Source organism: Podarcis liolepis, assembly GCF_965112155.1.
Source record: "Podarcis liolepis genome assembly, chromosome: 7".
In the NCBI taxonomy this organism is placed as follows: domain Eukaryota; kingdom Metazoa; phylum Chordata; class Lepidosauria; order Squamata; family Lacertidae; genus Podarcis; species Podarcis liolepis.
Genome location: NC_139561.1, coordinates 88,744,391 through 88,763,887, shown reverse-complemented (window position 1 = coordinate 88,763,887; position 19,497 = coordinate 88,744,391). Strand labels below are relative to the sequence as shown.

The 19,497-nt window shown below is 47.6% G+C and overlaps 1 protein-coding gene and 1 long non-coding RNA gene across 2 annotated transcripts in view; one reads left to right on the top strand and one right to left on the bottom strand.

The window, feature by feature from the left end:
• MEIS3 (Meis homeobox 3) overlaps nucleotides 1-19,497 on the bottom strand; it is a 79,216-nt gene that overhangs the window by 41,535 nt on the left and 18,184 nt on the right. Inside the window, exons 4-6 of the mRNA XM_083515944.1 lie at nucleotides 15,553-15,603; nucleotides 10,483-10,533; nucleotides 3,109-3,258 (exon numbers count right to left, since the gene is read on the bottom strand). Coding sequence (XP_083372070.1) covers nucleotides 3,109-3,258; nucleotides 10,483-10,533; nucleotides 15,553-15,603 — 252 coding nt within the window. The remainder of the gene's footprint in view (nucleotides 1-3,108; nucleotides 3,259-10,482; nucleotides 10,534-15,552; nucleotides 15,604-19,497) is intronic.
• Nucleotides 1-19,497, top strand: part of LOC310712760 — a 63,741-nt gene that overhangs the window by 39,735 nt on the left and 4,509 nt on the right. The window lies entirely within an intron of this gene.

Sequence of the window (19,497 nt, the reverse complement as noted above, 5' to 3'; positions counted from 1 at the left end):
AAGAGGGTGGGATCACATCATTGCAGCAGCAAATTTTATGTCCCCAGTACAACAACTGGGTTCTGAAAAGTTGCCATTAACTCTCAGAAAGAAAAAGGGGAGCGCAGTGAGGCCAGACAAGATTTCTTATAACTCTTGCCCAGCATAAAGAAAGCTGACCCAAGCAAGTCGGTCAGAAATGGTAAGAAAACACAAGGTCACATGATGGATTACTTATTTATTAAAGTGATTGTTTCAACCTGCCCTTTTCAGGGATGGGAAGAACAGAATTCCAGCATGTCAAGAGAGCAGAGAAAACGACGAACACGGACTTAAAATTTCATCACAAAAGGCGGTGCAGCTAATGGTAATAAATAACTAATTATAAAGGGTTGTTTCCACAGGAGAAAAAGAGCTATGTGCCATTGTAAAATAAAAAAGGAAATAAATGAAGCATTAAGCCAGATCACTATCCTCTTTAACTAGCACAACAACTCTAGCATCCCAAATTGCAATGTGAAATAACGATCTGGAAATTCCTGCTGTTACCCCAATTGCACATTGGCTATAGGGAAAATAGGAATTTGCTGTATTGCAAGTCCGACCATTGGTCCATGTAGCACATTATTGTCTACACTGGCGGTAGTAGCTTTCCATGGTTCTAGATAAGGGTCCATCTTGTGGGATGTAATCCACTGGGAGCAGTCAAATACAACATTCCTTGTCTTCCTAGAGTGGACATGCAAAGGGATGTTTGGTCCAGCCAGTTGAAACTTCCTGTTCCTCCTGGCTGGACCATCCTTCCTTTTGCATGTGATAGAAGGTGGGCGTGACCTAACCTGTCCAGGTAACAAAAGGATGAGTCACACAGCACTCTCTCTTTTTCACTTCCTTCTTCATTTGACCAGCTTCTAGCTAGGACTGCTCTGCTAGCTCTCAGCTAGCAGAAGTTCTGGGATTATCCTCCAATATGGGGTAGATCCACATGTACATATTTGTAACTAAGTCTGCCTTCAGGGGTCCAACTGTGAACTGATGTAAGTAAACTTCTTTTATTGACTTTGAATAAGATTGTGGCGTCTTTATTCTTTTAAGAGGGATTCAAGGGAACTTACCAGGAACGTACAATACAATCTGAGACAGGTAATGTGAGAGGCTTACACAAGCCTGCAGCCAGCTATCTGCTGTACGTGTAAAAAGGGGAATGTAAACTCTGCTAAGTAAAGGAACTTGCTAGTGTGTGCTGGTCCCGTGGGCTAACCATGAGGTCGAGGTTGCAGTATGGAGGCAGTCCGTCAGAGCTGAAGCTGGGTCCAAGGCAGGGAGTCGGGTGAGGTCAGGAGCTCCGGCAGAAAAGCAGGACAGGGTGCAGGCAGGAACAGGCTACCAACAACTTGGGACTGTTCTGGCTGGCTTTTGTGTGCCCCGAGGCATAGGGCAGCCCCGATCCTCTGCAGCTCAGGAGAGGCTGGAGGGTTACCGGACCCAGAGGCGACCTCAGCTTCCTCTGACGGGGCTGAGAGTGGAGCACCTGAAGGCAATGGGTCCTCCATCACCTCAGAGCAGACTCAGCTGGTGCCTGCACCTGAGGATCCAGCACAGGTGAGGACCCTTCAGGCTCATGCCCCAGCCCCAGCTCAGCTGGTTCTGGAGGTGGGGAATCCTGTGCAGGCTGGGATCCCTCAGGTTCAGCATCCGAGTCCGAATCCCAGGCCATAACATAGCGCAAGTTAGAAGGATATTAATAATCAATATACAGTGGTGCCTCGCAAGACGAATTTACTTCGTTCGGTGAGTTTTTTCGTCTAGCGAATTTTTCGTCTTGCGAAGCACGGTGTCGGAAAAGTTTTGGGAAAGCTTCAAAAATCGCCAAAGTCTTCAAAAACCTCAAAAAAGGCTACCACACCGCGTTCTATGAGTTGCTCCTCGAAGTCAAGTCGCAACTGTATTAACGGTGTTAAGAAAAAGGAAACAAACTTGCAAAAAACGCAAGACGTTTTCGTCTTGCGAAGCAAGCCCATAGGGAAATTCGTCTTGCGAAGCAGCTCAAAAACCGCAAAACCCTTTCGTCTAGCGAGTTTTTCGTCTTGCGAGGCATTCGTCTTGCGGGGCACCACTGTATTATTATTATTGACCCTGCTTAGCAGCAGCCGAGTTGTGTGCCAAGAATTCTGTCTGGGTGACCTGACCTGCTTGTGTTCCGTTTTTTCCCTTCCACCCCAGGGATGAAATTGCCAACTGCATTGAGAAGGCCTATGAGAAGATCCTGTTCAATGAGGCCACTCGCATGCTCTTCTTCACCCCCAAGAAGATGACAGACTATGCCAAGAATGTGAGAATTTGAGTAAAGACTTCCAGAGTTAACGTTAAATACATTACTTCTGGTAAATGAGCCGCTGGAGGGCCGTGGAAATTTGTGTACCAGGCTTTTTATACTCCTCTACCCATGTACTAGACGGGGACGCAGGTGGCGCTCTGTCTAAACCACAGAGCCTAGGGCTTGCCGATCAGAAGGTTGGCGGTTCGAATCCCCACGACTGGGTGAGCTCCTGTTGCTCGGTCCCTGTTCCTGCCAACCTAGCAGTTCGAAAGCACGTCAAAGTGCAAGTAGATAAATAGGTACCGCTCCGGCGGAAAGGTAAACGGCATTTCTGTGCGCTGCTCTGGTTTCGCCAGAAGCAGCTTTGTCATGCTGGCCACATGACCCGTAAGCTGTACGCCGGCTCCCTCGGCCAATAAAGCGAGATGAGTGCCGCAACCCTAGAGTTGTCTGCGACTGGACCTAATGGTCAGGGGTACCTTTACTTTTAACCGTGTACTATCTGAAACCCAAGGGTTGGTTGCCAGATGTGAAATATATTGGCACTGGGAGATCTTCACACCATTCCACTTTTCCTATAAAACATTTTGCAATTTACTTGACTTTGCAATATAGTTGATGCCGCTGATCACAAGCACAACATTCAGACACACATCTGAGAATCTACATTTGCAAATTTCCAGGTCGGCAGAAAACTCCTTGAAAACGTGCCTCCTTTTTCTTAAAGTCAAATTATGATTGCAGCAGGCAAACGGTTTGGCTGCAGCCAGGGCTTGCTGCCCAAAGCTCATGCCCCGCAGGTGTCCTACCTGATCGGAGAGGCTAGCGCAGGAGCCGCCAAAATCTTCAAGGTCGGATTTCGAGCCTCCGTCTCTGTCGTCGATGACCAAGTCGATGGGCATCTTCCCCTTGAGGCAAGTGATGTAGCGGTGGCAAAAATTGTCACAGAGGTCATGTACCTGCCAAAAAGAAAGAAAAAAAGTGAAAATGAAAGAGTAGCCAGGAGTGGCTGGTTCAAAAGCCAGGAATTTCCAGCTGGTAAGTATTCTACCTGAACATTCAGGAGTTCTGGAAGCAACCAAGAACTCAGGGAAGGGGGGGGGGGAGATATGGACTTTCCCCTTCCTAATCATGGCATAACAGATAAGATCCTTTCCTGCATTAGTAACTGGTTCAAGAGCAGGAAGCAGAGGGTATATTTATATGCCCAGGATTTCCCTGCACCATAAGAAAAGCCCCCATTTTACATGTTTTTGAGTCCTCTGATTTTCTGTTTTGTTCGCTTTTCTGTGTTTTTATATTGCTGTTTTATCAGGCTCCGTTTTTGTTCCTGTTTATATATGTGTGGGTTTTGTAAAGTTCAGTCTTATTATTTCATTATCATTTCATTTGCTTTAACAGTACAGTGGTACCTCAGGTTACAGACGCTTCAGGTTACATACCGTATTTTTTGCACCATAACACTCACTTTTTTCCTCCTAGAAAGTAAGGGGAAATGTCTGTGCGTGTTATGGAGCGAATGCCTGCGGGTGGCGGGGGGGATCTGCTGCAGTCGTGAGCAAAGGATCCATGGTTCCCCTTCCTTCCCTCCTCCGTGGTTACAAAGCATGGATCCACATGGATCCTCAGGATTTTTGCATTGGGCTATTCCAAACTCACTGTCAAATCACATGTCTGTGGCCACAGCACGAACCACAAAAATCATATATCCACACTCCGCTAACCCAGAAATAGTGCTTCAGGTTAAAAACTTTGCTTCAGGATTAGAACAGAAATTGGGCTCCGGTGGTGCAGCGGCAGCAGGAGGCCCCATTAGCTAAAGTGGTGCTTCAGGTTAAGAACAGTTTCAGGTTAAGAACGGACCTCCGGAACGAATTAAGTACTTAACCCGAGGTACCACTGTATATTTGTTCGTTTTTTAGACTGGGAGATTCTTGAAATGCTGTGCGGTTTAGGAATGCTTTAACGTGAATAAATAAATGCCCTATTGCCCTTTTCAAAGCTCCTCTTGAAGCACCAGGGTCTAGAAACTTGGCAGGGCTTTTGTTTTTAACAAACAGGCCGCCGGACAGGGCTTATTCTGAAGGTACGTGAAGCCAGCACCTTGCTGAAACTAAGCATGTCTGAATCTGGTAACTGCCTAGTAAATTTTTGGGACCCCCTTAATGTTAGCATGTCACAGACCTAAGAGACTTCAGTGGTGGCTGAATGGGGCTGCCTCCCCACAGCCTTGTCTCTGATCCAGCAGAGCACCACCGACCCCCTTCTCCCTCTTCTGAACTCAGAAACACCCCTTTCCCCAGGACAAAGAATTAAACCCCAGCTTTTAGAGTCCGCCGCTTCCCAGCAGGTGCCCTCTGCGTGAATCAAAGGGTTAATTACATGAACAAGGGATTTATCAGGTTACAAACTCTGAGTTTTACTGCGTGGCTAACGAGCTCATTACCCTAGCAAAGAGCGTGCCTTTATTTCCACACACACACACACACACACACACACACAACCACATGCCCCACCTGTAGAGGCAAGCAGTGGGGTTTTCACATGTGGGTTTGGGCTGGTTAAAGAGGGGTAGACTTGACACCCACTCTTTTCCAGGGCCCCCCAAATAACTCAAAGAGGTGGGCAGCCTGTGTCTCGAAAGCTAGGGTGTCAGGGAGGAGACATGTCCCTGATGTGTTAGATTTCCAGGTGAAAGGATTGTTCTGTTTTCTTAAAGATAAATATTCAGGTTTCACATGGAAGTTGGTCACGTCAGGGAGAAGGGTTGTAGTCTAGTCCATCTGTCCCCCTGACTTGCTAGCTTTCTGGGGCCACATTTATTTATTATCTATTGGTTTTGTTCATGGAATTCCTATCCTGAGCTTCCTCCCACAGGAGCGCAGAGCAGCGAGCATCCAAACGTTAAAATGGTGCAATAAAAATAAAACATTTAGAACATACAGTGGTGCCCCGCAAGACGAATGCCTCGCAAGATGGAAAACTCGCTAGACGAAAGGGTTTTCCGTTTTGGAGGTGCTTCGCAAAACGAAAACGTCTTGCAAGTTTGTTTCCTTTTTCTTAACACCGTTAATACAGTTGCGACTTGACTTCGAGGATCAACTCATAGAACGCAGTGTACATAGTAGCCTTTTTTGAGGTTTTTAAAGACTTTGGTGATTTTTGAAGCTTTTCCAAAACTTCTTTTGCAGCCATTTGGTAAGTTAAGCTTTTAAAACTTTTTTGGGGGGGTTGGATTTTGGGTCGGGGTGTTTGGAATTCAAGGACTCGGTGTTGGGAAGGGGTTTGCAAGAATCTGGAAGCTTGTGGGGTTTTTTCTGCATTTTTATGATTTTTTGTGACCATTGGGCCACTCTGCTGTTTTTTTAAAAAAAATCTGGATTTGAATTTCTGTGTGCTGGGTGGCTGGGGGAACAGTTGGGGAGGGGTTTGCAAGAATCTGGAAGCTTGTGGTTCCCCCCCCCCCTGCATTTTTATGATTTTCTGTGACCATTGGGCCACTCTGCTGTTTTTTTTAAAAAAATCTGGGTTTGAATTTTGAAATGCTCTTTACAGTATGTGTGACTTTAAAGAGCACTTAATAAACTCTTGTTGTACCAAATTTGGCTTTGTTTGGACTTTTTTTGACCATAGGAACGCATTAATTGATTTTCAATGCATTCCTATGGGAAACCGTGCTTTGCAAGATGAAAAATTCGCTAGATGAAAAAATTTGCGGAACAAATTAATTTCGTCTTGCGAGGCACCACTGTAATAAAAAATAAAGCAACGACACACCCTCAGGTATTGATTTCATGGTTGCTACGGCCTGTGTCTATCAGCCATCAGCTGCTTGGGTAAACAGGAATATTTCTAACTTTCTCAACAGTGAGGGAGACAGGTGTACCTTGCCAGGAAAGGTGTTCCACACCCGGAAACCATCACCGAAAAGGCCCTGTCAAGTCACAGTAAGCTTACCAATCACAATCCGGTTGTGTTTTTTCTGCCTGCCCTTCTGCTAGCGCTGGAGAGACACAAGCCACGATCCCTATCTTAGCATCACATCCAAATCAGGGATTGTGGTTTGTTTCCCTTCCAAGGAACTCTGATCTGTAGCCAAGGTTTGTCCTTGGCTCACTGACCGTGGTTTGTTAGAGCAAAACAAACAGCGGTCCCCAGTTTGGACGTGACCCTAAGCCAAGGAGCAATGCCTGTCTCTTGCAGGGAGGACCCAAAAGGTTGCATTCAATGTTAGTCCTGCTCAGAGTAGACCCACTGAAATTAATAGGCACGGCTAACTTCAGTCAAATAATCACACTGGCTTACACTTGCCCGTGATCCGTAGGATGAAATTCTAACTGGGCTGACACACAGCCTGTGAATTTAAGTACTGTGACATCAACCACCCATATCCAAATTTCTGAACGCAGGAGGCCCAAGACACTGGTCCAAGGTGGAGCGGTTGCTAGGCAACAACCTCTGATGAACCCAGCTTCTTCTGAAGTTAAACGCATAAGCAACATGGACCCCATACACTTATTTCTGGGCCAGACCTCGCCAGGATATATAGACAGGCTATAATAATAATAATAATAATAATAATAATAATAATAATAATAATAATAAAATAATAATAATAATAATAATAATAATAATAATAATAATAATAATAATAAAATAATAATAATAATAATAATAATAATAATAATAATAATAATAATAATAATAATAATATTTATACCTCGCCCATCTGGCTGAGTTTTCCCAGCCACTCTGGGCGGCATCTAATCAAGTGTTAAAAACAATACAACATTAAATATTAAAAACTTCCCAAAACAGGGCAGCCTTCAGATGTTTTTTTAAAGATAAGATAGCTACTTATTTCCTTCACATCTGAAGGGAGGGCGTTCCACAGTGCGGGCGCCACTACCAAGAAGGCCCTCTGCCTGGTTCCCTGTAACTTCACTTCTCGCAATGAGGGCACCGCCTGAAGGCTCTCGGTGCTGGATCTCAGTGTCTGGGCTGAACAATGGGGGTGGAGACGCTCCTTTAGGTATATAGGAACGAGGCCATTTAGGGCTTTCAAGGTCAGCACCAACACTTTGAATTGTGATCAGAAACGTACTGGAAGCCAATGCAGATCTCTCAGAACCGGTGTTATGTGGTCCCGGCAGCCACTCCCAGTCACCAGTCTAGCTGACGCATTCTGGATTAATTGCAGTTTCCGGGTCACCTTCAAAGGTAGCCCCATGTAGAGCGCATTGCAGTAGTCCAAGCGGGAGATAAGCAGAGCATGCACCACTCTGGCGAGACATATAGGGTCTCATCCTGCGTACCAGGTGGAGCTGGTAGACAGCCGCCCTGGACACAGAATTGACCTGCACCTCCATGGACAGCTGTGAGTCCAGAATGACTCCTAGGCTGCGCACCTGGTCCTTCAGGGGCACAGTTACCCCATTCAGGACCAGGGAATCCTCCACACCTGCCCGCCTCCTGTCCCCCCAAAACAGTACTTCTGTCTTGTCAGGCTATGCCAACCTGGCGCACTCTAGCTGTAGCCCAAAATATTTACAGGGCACCATGTTGGCCGGGCCAAAGGTGATGGGCAGCAGCGGGCAGAAAGATGACTCTGCCAACACCCTCCTTCCTTCAGCTCCCAGTGTGATCTCGCTGGATGCCTTTCTGCAGCTTCGCCTTCAGTTACGTTTGCCTAGAACAATTGAAGCTGTCAACGTGGAGCTGGAAGGCGCGAGATCAAAGCAAAAGGGGAGCTGCGAAGGAGCTGAGCTGCGTGGCAAAGTGCCTCGTGGCGACCCAGCCAGCCAGCAGGCCAGCTCCTCTCAGCTCAGCTGCAGCCCTGGGATGAGGTTTGCGAAACCGGAGCCACTAAACTGAAGTGGCTTCCATTGACAAGGCCAGAGTGGCTTTGCTAAATATAGTGGCTCCATAGCTCAGATCTGAAGTCTCGCAACCTGTCCTGGGCATATACTGTATTTTTCGTCCTATAGGGCGCACCGGCCCATAGGACTCACCTCATTTTTTTGGGGGGGGGAATGAATAAAAAATATTTATCCCCCCCCACCGCGGCTGCCGCCCCAAGCCTTGCGCACACCTGCCCGAAGCACAGGGCACCCTCCGGAGGGCTCCCCATGCTTCAGGCGACAGGCTGCCGCCCCAAGCCTCACACGCTCGGTGGGACCTCCTGCTGGGCGCACAAGGCTTGCAGACACTCGCGGGGGCTGCAGGCTGCTGCCCGCAAGCCTTGTGAGCCCGCGGGAACTCCCACCGGGATTGCAAGGCTTGCGGATAGCTTCCTGAAGCCTGGAGAGCGAGAGGGGTCGGTGCGCACCGATGCCTCTCGCTCTCCAGGCTTCAGCGAAAGCCTGCATTCGCCCCATAGGACGCACACACATTTCCCCTTCATTTTTGGAGGGGGAAAATGCATCCTATGGGGCGAAAAATACGGTATGCCTAACTCAGAAATGGGCGGCTGTGGGATGAAAACCTGAGCGTTGTGGTGGCCAGGAGATTTGTGGATCGAGCCACAAAACCTACAAGATATACACAGAGAGACGTTGTTTCTATATTCTTTAGCCATCAGTATGACTGGGTGGGGGGCATCGCTAGATTAGCATTTATCTGAAAACCGATGAGTTCTGGTGCCGTTAAAAGCATAATGGAGAACTGGACTCTGAGTCTATTTTTAAAACTTCTCCCCCTCTCACTCCCATATGAGGAAATACTTCAAAATTGGAGACAGCTGTTGCTGACGCTTGTGAGAAAGGGAAATTATTTGCAAACTTTTTTCTTTTTGCTGGAGGATAACTTGGATTTTGATTTGGTGTTTTTTTTAAAAAAAGAATCTTATACTTTGAGATAGTGGGATTTTTCACCCTTTCATTTTTCCCAGGGACCACCTCAGGCTTTACTTCGAGCTATGTGAAAACTAGTTTTGCAGAAGCACAGAAGAAATATGTGAGATATTGCACTATGAGGCTGAGAATTCTGCTGTGGGGGACCTCAACTCCCCCTCCCCACCATCAACTTTCCTTTTATAAAGACAAGTTTCTGTCCCTCATGATGAGCCTAAAGGTGTGTGGGCAATGCCTGAAGTCTCAGGTACCAAGAGGTGGGCCTCAGTTATAGTTTTCTAAAGGGTTGGGGCAGGATATCAGCAGAACCAAAACAAGCCATGTGAAATGGCAAACATGTCAGAATAATAATAATAATAATAATAATAATAATAATAATAATAATAATTTATTATTTATACCCCGCCCATCTGGCTGAGTCTCCCCAGCCACTCTGGGTGGCTCCCAATCAAATGTTAAAAACAATACAGCATTAAATATAAAAAACTTCCCTGAACAGGGCTGCCTTCAGATGTCTTTTAAAGATAGGATAGCTGCTTATTTCCTTCACATCTGCTGGGAGGGCGTTCCACAGGGCGGGTGCCACTACCGAGAAGGCCCTCTGTCTGGTTCCCTGTTACCTCACTTCTCGCAATGAGGGAACCGACAGAAGGCCCTCAGCGCTGGACCTCAGTGTCCGGGAAGAACGATGGGGGTGGAGACGCTCCTTCAGGTATACAGGACCGAAGCCGTTTAGGGCTTTAAAGGTCAGCACCAATACTTTGAATTGTGCTCAGAAATGTACTGGGAGCCAATGCAGATCACCCAGGACTGGTGTTATATGGTCCCAGCGGCCGCCCCCAGTCACCAGTCTAGCTGCCGCATTCTGGATTAATTGCAATTTCCGGGTCACCTTCAAAGGTAGCCCCACGTAGAGTGCATTGCAGTAGTCCAAGCGGGAGATAACTAGAGCATGCACCACATGATTTATACAGAAGTCCCAGAACGCATGTAAAAAATAATAATGGTTCAATCTACCTAATTCATGCAGGTTTCAAAATCCAACTTTCTTCAGTGCAGGATTCTAAACTAGCCGCAGCAGGGAACACATACTGACCACAACTTGTCTTCTCAGTAAACTTGATTTGGCCCAACATTTGGTTTCAGCAGTTATTGTAGGAAACCACAGCTCTTTCCCAATCAGGGATGCCTCTAATAAAGCAGGGATCAATCATGTCCTTCTGCCTAACTTCCAAATTGCTAAGACTGGGGGTGTTTTTTGGGGGGGGGTGTGTAGGGTTTGCGGGTGGGAAAAGGATAAAAGAAATTGCAAAGCAAAGCAAACATCTGTACCTTTTCTAATTCCAGAAGGTGGAATCTCAGAACTTGAATAGCTTGGATCATCTGCAATTATAAAGAGAGAGAAAAATAAGTCGTTGCTAAAGATTGGTGACTGCATTACTTTTCTGTGATATTGTTGTTGTTTCAGCCTGCTGTTTTCCCTGACAGGAGTCAAGGCGGCTTACAGATAAAATCAAGAACTGCTGAAAACATAGAATAATCCACCATTAAAAAGCAATTAAACATTGATAGGATTAAAACTATATGCATATATAAAATATGTTTATAAATACACCAATATTTACAATGAAAAAAGCATGCCACCAGTCCGTTAACTAAAAGCAGTCAATTCCCAAAAGCTTGTTGGAGCAAAAAGGTCTTCACCTGCCAGCGGAATGACAAGGAGGGAGCCAGGCGAACTTATTTAGGGAGATAACTCCAAAGTCTGGGAGCAGCCACTGAGGAGGCCCTGTCCCATGTGTCCCCCAAGCCTTCCTGTGAGGATGGCAGGGTGGAGAGAAGGGCTTCCCCTGAAGATCTCAAAACCCAGGCACGTTCATATGAGAGAATACGGTCTTTCAGAGAGCTTGGGCCAACATGCTGTAGGGCTTTATAGATCATAACCAGCACTTTGAACTGTGCCTGGAAACAGACCGGTAGCTGGCGGCGCTGTTCCACCAAAGGAGTCTTCTGCTCCCTGGTCAACAATCTGGCAGCCGTTCTTTGAGCCAGTTGAGGTTTCTGAGCATTTTTCAAAGGCAGCCCCATATAGAGCATGTTACAGTCATTCCAGTGGGATGTAACTTGGGCCTGTGTCACTGTGGCCAAATCAGATACACTAAACCCTCAACTTTGGTGTATCTTGTGCACACAGGGCTGTCTTAAGCATATGCAACACCAGGGTGCAAAAATCCACCCGGCGCCTCCCTCCCCAGGTTGCCCAGTCCCAGGTGCGCAGGAGGGCGGAGCCGGCCGGCCGCCTCAGCATCTCATTGGCTCGGTCACCCCCGAACTTGCCCAGGTGCCCCGCACCCCTAGTGCCTATGGGTAATATGGCCCTGTGTGTACATTCAGCTTTCACGGCCTAGGACCCTCGTACCTATGGGGCCGCCTCTCCCAATATGCCCCACGGAGGACCTTAAGGTCCATAAATAGAAACACCCTAGAGGTCCCGGGCCCTACGGAAGTTAGCCTCAACCAGAGACAGGGCCTGTTCAACACTGGCCCCGGCCTGGTGGAACGCTCTGTCTCTTGAGACCAGGGCCCTGCAGGATCTGATTTCTTTCTGCAGGGCCTGCAAGACAGAGTTGTTCCGCCTGGCCTTTGGCTTGGAATCAATTTGACTCCCTCCCCCTCTTTCTTTTTCCCTTTCTCCTCCTGCGATGAGGCTGCATTTTAATGTTTTGATGTTGTATTTTAATCTTGTTTTTTAAGTTGTATTTCAATCAACTTGTTTTTATTATTGGTTGTTAGCCGCCCTGAGCCCGGTCTTGGCTGAGGAGGGCGGGGTATAAATAATAATAATAATAATAATAATAGTTGTTGTTGTTGTTGTTGTTGTTGTTCTTGCTATCATTTAAAAATATATTTTAAAATTAGAATGCCAGTGGGTATCCATGAGAAAATATTCTGGCAATCCCACCCGCCATTGAACCCAATGTGCTCTGACGATGCACAATTTTGACTTTAGGCATGATCCCCGGAACATAACGCTCGTGTAAGTTGTGGGATTACTGTATCTCAAGCAAGGGGTGCCGCTGGTGCCCTAGTTTATTATGTACATAAAGTACACAGAGTAAGTCTCACTGAAGATCCTGGCTTCCTTCTGAAGAAAACATGCATGGACTGAGGCAAATGACTTCTTAAATCCATGTTCAGAGTTAACCCATTTAAAGGCAGTACAGTGGTACCTCGGGTTACATACGCTTCAGGTTACAGACTCCGCTAACCCAGAAATATTACCTCGGGTTAAGAACTTTGCTTCAGGATGAGAACAGAAATCGTGCTCTGGCGGCACGGCGGCAGCAGGAGGCCCCATTAGCTAAAGTGGTGCTTCAGGTTAAGACCAGTTTCAGGTTAAGAACGGACCTCCGGAACAAATTAAGTACTTAACCCGAGGTACCACTGTACAGTCAATCCTTGGGAAAGCGTCGCCCATCTCATCTGCTGTGGCAAACACATCCTTCTGGGAACCCGGGTGCAGATATCAGGAAGGCCACGTTTGTGTCGCCAGAAAGGAGGAGATGCGCCACAAAAAAGGGGAAGGCGGAAATAAATTCGGCAACTGTCGATTGATATGGAGATACCTATTTTATGAGCAATAACTATAATGTTGTGGTTAGAATAGTAGGTGAGGACCTGGAAGAGCAGGGTTCAAATCCCTGCTCAGCTGTGAAATTCACTGGGTGGCCTTGGGCCAGTCACTGTCTCTCATCCTAGCCTACCTCACAATGTTGTTGAGAGGATAAAACGAGGAGGAAGAGAACCACGTAAGCCACCTTGAGCAATTTGGTGGAAACCTGGGCAAAAATGAAATGAAAGCATCTCACCAGAGTGAGGAAGACTGTGACCAGGTGAGCTGTGGGCCTGCTCAGTCTGCTGGCCAGGTGTTGCTAACTGCTGGCAGGCAGCTTCAAGGCCTCTTCCTTCTTAGAATTATTTCTCTCTAAACTGGGCTTGGACCAGACAGCCTTTCAAATAGAGATTCTCCTTTGTAAAGGAGGATAAAGCCAGAAAGCTATAAAGTGGTACCACGGGTTAAGTACTTAATTTGTTCCGGGGGTCCGTTCTTAACCTGAAACTGTTCTTAACCTGAAGCACCACTTTAGCTAATGGGGCCGCCGTGCCGCAGGAGCACGCAGTGGCGTAGCGTGGGGGGTGCAGGGGGGCCCGGCCGCACCGGGCGCAACATCTGGGGGTTAGGGTTAGGGTGCGCAAATTACTTGCCTTGCCCTGGGTGCTGACAACCCACGCTACGCCACTGGGAGCACGGTTTCTGTTCTCATCCTGAAGCAAAGTTCTTAACCCAAGGTAATATTTCTGAGTTAATGGGATGCAGGCGGTGCTGTGGGTTAAACCACTGAGCCTAGGACTTGCCAATCAGAAGGTCGGTGGTTCAAATCCCCGTGACGGGGTGAGCTGCCATTGCTCGGTCCCTGCTCCTGCCAACCTAGCAGTTCGAAAGCACGTCAAAGCACAAGTAGATAAATAGGTACCACTCCGGCGGGAAGGTAAACGGCGTTTCCGTGCACTGCTCTGGTTCGCCAGAAGCGGCTTAGTCATGCTGGCCACGTGACCGTACGCCGCTGGCCACGTGACCGTACGCCGCCTCCCTTGGCCAATAAAGCGAGATGAGCACCGCAACCCCAGAGTCGGCCACGACTGGACCTAATGGTCAGGGGTACCTTTACCTTTAATATTTCTGGGTTAGCGGAGTCTGTAACCTGAAGCATATGTAACCTGAAGCGTATGTAACCTGAGGTACCACTGTACTTCTGAATACCAGTTGCTGGGTAGATGGCTCTTGTGCTGGGGTCCTCCTTGCACAGGCATCTGGGTGACCACAGCAAGAACAAGACACCGGACTGGATGGGCTCCCTTTGGCCTGATCCTGTAGGACACGTGGCTACGCTAGTTAAGGCTGAGAGGCAGCGGCTTGCCTAAGACTTCCTAGCAGACCGACGGCTGCAGCAAATCTAGAGCCAGGGATTTTATTTGCTTGGTTTTGCTGAGCAGCTGGTCTCTGCTTCACCCTCAACGGGAAGGACCGAAGTTGTGTCCAGTTGGCTAGCAGGCAGTGAGGATCACTGGTGGAATCATTGGCAGGCCAGTTATTCAGAATCCAGATTTGTCTCTGCTGGCTGCCACTTGTGTAAAGCTGTGAAGGAATGATGGTGTGGGTCTAAGATGGGCGGACACCCTTCATGTGTACAGTGGTGCCCCGCAAGACGAATGCCTCGCAAGACGGAAAACTCGCTAGACGAAAGAGTTTTCCGTTTTGGAGGTGCTTCGCAAAACGAATTTCCTATGGGCTTGCTTCCCAGGACGAAAATGTCTTGCGAGTTCCTGTGGGTTTTTTTTTCCTTCCCCCCCTTTTTCTAAGCCGCTAAGCCGCTTATCAGCTGATCCGATAAGCTGATAAGCCGCTAAAAGCCGCTAATAGCGCTAATAGCTCTAATCCTCTAATCCGTCAATGGGCTTGCTTCACAAGACCCAAAAACCGCTAGACGAAGACAATCACAGAACGGATTCTTTTCGTCTTGCGAGGCACCACTGTACTCCCATCATCCTTCATGGGTTGCGGGACTACAACTCCCATCATCCCTGACCATGGTGGGTGCATAGCTGTCAACATTTCCCTTTTCTTGCGAGGAATCCTACTCGGAATACAGTGGTACCTCAGGTTACATACACGTCAAGTTACAGACTCCGCTAACCCAGAAACAGTGCTTCAGGTTAAGAACTTTGCTTCAGGATGAGAACAGAAATCGTGCTCTGGTGGCGCAGCAGCAGCAGGAGGCCCCATTAGCTAAAGTGGTGCTTCAGGTTAAGAACAGTTTCAGGTTAAGTACGGACCTCCAGAACGAATTAAGTACTTAACCTGAGGTACCACTGTAAGGGAATTTCCCTTTAAAAAAGGGAAACGTTGACAGCTATGGGTGGGTGAGGCTGCTGGGAGCTGGAGTGCAACAACATCTGGATGGTGCACACATATTAATTGATTTATTAATTGATTCATCGGCTTTCCATAACAGCTTTTCCTCCAAGGCGCTTGAGGGGTTTACCTGCTTCTTCCCCTCCTCGTTTAATCCCCACAACAATCTTGTGAAGTAGGATAAGGCTGAGCGGCCATGACTCACCCAAGGACCTTGAACCTTGGTCTCCCGGATCATGGACCAATACTCTAGCCACTACACTACACTTTCTCTGAATGGAAATGTGTGTGTGTGTGGAGAAGTGATTACTAAAAGTGAATGTGAGAAAATACCTCGTTGCTCCTATGCGCAGTAGACAAGGCTGGCAGACGGACAGAGGAAATGCAGTTTAAAAACTTAAAACGAGAAAAGTAAGAAGCGTCCTTACCAAGTTATCCAGCTCAGGATTGGAAGAAAATAAAGGTTTTTCTGTCCTAACCTAAAAAATGGGCATTTCGGGATGGGAAGGGGGGGGAGAGAAGAAAACAGAAGGAGCGTTAGTACAGGGGGAGAAAACATGATAGAGAGAAATGTAAGGAATCGATGCGCATCACTGAAAAATCTGTTTCTCTCATTTCCCAGAAACTGTAAAGAAACGGCAAAAAAATGTGACTCTCGTCCCCCGAGAGCAGCAGCTGGCAGGAGAACATATATTTCACTTTCAAGAGTTTGCAACCTCCCTCTCTCCACCCCACCCCTACCCCCACCCCAGGAGCCCCCTGTGCTTTTAAAATTCCTCAACATTTCCCCTCCCTGTATCAAAATGCAAAAGTGTAGTTCCCACCCCCTCCACATGTCTCATTTAAGAAACGAGAGAGACACGAGAGAGAAATCGCGGCAGTAAATAGTTTCAGGGCACTAAACAGACCCAGGCGTCTGGCCTCGTCCTCTCTGTTCTGGGACAGGGCTCCGCCAACTTGGAGAATCAAAAATTCTGGTACCCGGGTGGGTCCTTTAAGAGGAGATCCAGAGGCAGCTGCAATAGGGGTGTGTGTGTGTGTGTGTGTGTGTGTGTGTGTGTGTGTGTGTGAAGTCCAGTTTGGGCAGGTCTGGGGTTGGAGCAAAAGTTGTTTACTCACCTAAGGCAAAGTTTGCCTTGCTAGTGCCTTCCAGATGTGTTTGGACTACAAATCCCATCATTCCCAGTCATTCCCAGGCATCTGGAGGGCAGCAGCTTGGCAAAGGCTGACTTTGGGGGGTACCGTTTTATTATTTTATTTTATGACGGCGAGTGAGGAGGACTCCTCCATTTCCCCTTTTGTTGTTCTGGCAACTGGCTGAAAAGATACGAGGGTGGGGGGGGGGAGCAGCTAAAATCCCAGTAAAAGGAATTTCCTAATTCCCAGCTGCGTCTCAAGGACAAACAGCACATTGCTAACACATATAACAATGCCTTATGCCTTTTTAAAAAAGAAGGGGGGGGTTAGAACTGAGAAAGACCAGTTTCTTAACCATTTCTTGGCTCGCCGTTTCTCTGCATCAGTTTGCTTGCCTGCACTGCCCCCACCATTTTCCCCAAAGGTTTTTCTCCCCATTGGGGGCACTGCCAGACTGGGATTCCATCACACAGTGGCAAATTCAGGTTCCACAGTTTATTTTACTTCAACTGGCTCTATATGCTGCTTAAGAGAGCCAGTGTGGTGTAGTGGTTAAGAGCGGTAGACTCGTAATCTGGTGAACCGGGTTCGCTTCCCCGCTCCTCCACATGCAGCTGCTGGGTGACCTTGGGCCAGTCACACTTCTCTGAAGTCTCTCAGCCCCACTCACCTCACAGAGTGTTTGTTGTGGGGGAGGAAGGGAAAGGAGATTGTGAGCCGCTTTGAGACTCCCTAGGGTAGTGATAAAGCGGAATATCAAATCCAAATTCCTCTTCTTCTTCTTCTTCTTCCTAACATCATAAAACTCAGGTCACACAGCTAAAGTTCATTAGGACCACTCGTGCGACAAACTCGCTTGTTTTTAAGAGCTTCTGGACACCCTGTTTGTCAAGCATTCGTTCCGATTTGCTTGCAGGGGCGGTTAGATGACGTTAACATAGAATAATAGAGTTGGAAGGGACCTCAAGAATCATCTAGTCCAAACCCCTTCAATGGAGGAATATCAACCATAGCATTCTTGACAGATGCCCCTCCAACCTCTGCTTAAAAACATCCAAGAAAGGAGAGTCAACTACCTTCCATCCCTTGGTCAAACAGTTCTTACTGTCAGAAAGTACCGTATTTTCCGCTCTATAAGACGCACCAGACCACAAGACGCACCTAGTTTTTGGAGGAGGAAAACAAGAAAAAAAATATTCTGAATCTCAGAAGCCAGAATAGCAAGAGGGATCGCTGTGCAGTGAAAGCAGCGTTCCCTCTTGCTGTTCTGGCTTCTGGGATAGCTGCACAGCCTGCATTCGCTCCATAAGATGCACAAACATTTCCCCTTGCTTTTTAGGAGGGAAAAGGTGAGTCTTATAGAGCAAAAAATACGGTACTTCCTGATGTTAAGCCAGAATCTCCCTTTCTTGCAACTTGAATCCCACCGTTTCCAGTGCCCGCTGCCTAAGCTTATTCCTTGCGCTAGAAAGTCTCATTTGGGAGGGGGCAAGTGGGTTTGTGCCAAATCAAGGGTGCCAAATCAGCGCTGATTGTGCCTCCTGAACTTGCCACTGTGTGGTGGAAGCCCACCTATAATGAAAGCAACACTACAGAGGAGTGTAGGGCAAGTAGGAGATGTACTGGAAAGGGTGGGATAACACGTGCTGGACGCAAACAGTGCTGGATTTACGTATAAGCTAAGCAAGCTATAGCTTAGGGCCCCACTCTCTTGGGGGCCCCCAAAAAATTTAAAGGGAAAAAAAAACTGGATGCACATTTCCAAAATATAAGATAAACATAAAATAAAATAAAACCTAAAATACAGCAACAGTGTTTTGTAGGCTCCTGTGATGTAAGTAGAGGGACGCGGGTGGTGCTGTGGGTTAAACCACAGAGCCTAGGACTTGCCGATCAGAAGGTCGGCGGTTCGAATCCCTGCGACGGGGTGAACTCCCGTTGTTTGGTCCCTGCTCCTGCCAACCTAGCAGTTCGAAAGCATGTCAAAGTGCAAATAGATAAATAGGTACCGCTCCAGCGGGAAGGTAAACGGCATTTCTGTGCGCTGCTCTGGTTCGCCAGAAGCGGCTTAGTCATGCTGGCCACATGACCCGGAAGCTGTATGCCGGCTCCCTCAGCCAGTAAAGCGAGATGAGCGCTGCAACCCCAGAGTCGGTCACGACTGGACCTAATGGTCAGGGGTCCCTTTACCTTTACCTTTAATTGCAATAAAGGAGGAAAGGGGTTAAGCTCCTCTTTCCTCCTCCCCAAGCTGTTTTTCCACTCTGTATTCTCTACTCCTGAGAGAGCTTTTTCTTTTAAAGTGTAGAGACCTCGTTACAGACTTTACAACCTGCTTTGCTCCCCCCACCCCCCAAAAAACACACACTTTTTTTCTTCCATCCTAGGCTATTCATTTGATACATCTTGGCTTTTGAGTTCACCTTCCAACGAAATGAGGGGGAAATTGACCTCCATTGATTCATCATATTGGTTAACTGAGCAATCATCCCAACAGTGGCCTTTTAGTCAAAGAGGTCCCCGTCGCAAAACCTTGCGGGAACCTACCAACACTGCTACGAGCTTTGCCAGACCTTCACCCTCTTCTGCCCGGCTGCCAGAACGGAAAAGATATAAAGGCAGTAGGACGATAAAAACGTGGGATTAAAAGAACATAAATGTCCCTAATTTCCATACAATTAAAAGACTACAGAGGATTTTTTTTAAGGCCAGACTACATGTATGGCGCTATGCATGTCCCTTGAGGCTGGGCAATTGCTTTTCATGGAGAAACAGCAGGCAAGGGAACTCCACCAGCCAGGATCAGGACAGTCACATGGGTTTGGGTGGGTGTAACGCTTTTCTCCTGCATCCTGGTCCTAATGAAAATCACCTCTTACCTTAAGCCATGGAGCTAAGCAAAAGACCAGCATGACTTTCTGCACTGCACAGAAAATCTGCCTTCAGCGGAAGGTGCTCTGCTCTGTCTACCTGAAGAAGCGTCTCCACCCCCATCGTTCTGCCCGGACACTGAGATCCAGCGCCGAGGGCCTTCTGGCAGTTCCCTCCCTGCGAGAAGCCAAGTTACAGGGAACCAGACAGAAGGCCTTCTCGGTAGTGGCGCCTGCCCTGTGGAACGCCCTCCCTTCAGGTGTGAAGGAAATAAGCAGCTATCCTATCTTTAAAAGACATCTGAAGGCAGCCCTGTTTAGGGAAGTTTTTAATGTTTGATGGCTTCTCAGCGGTGTAAACCAACC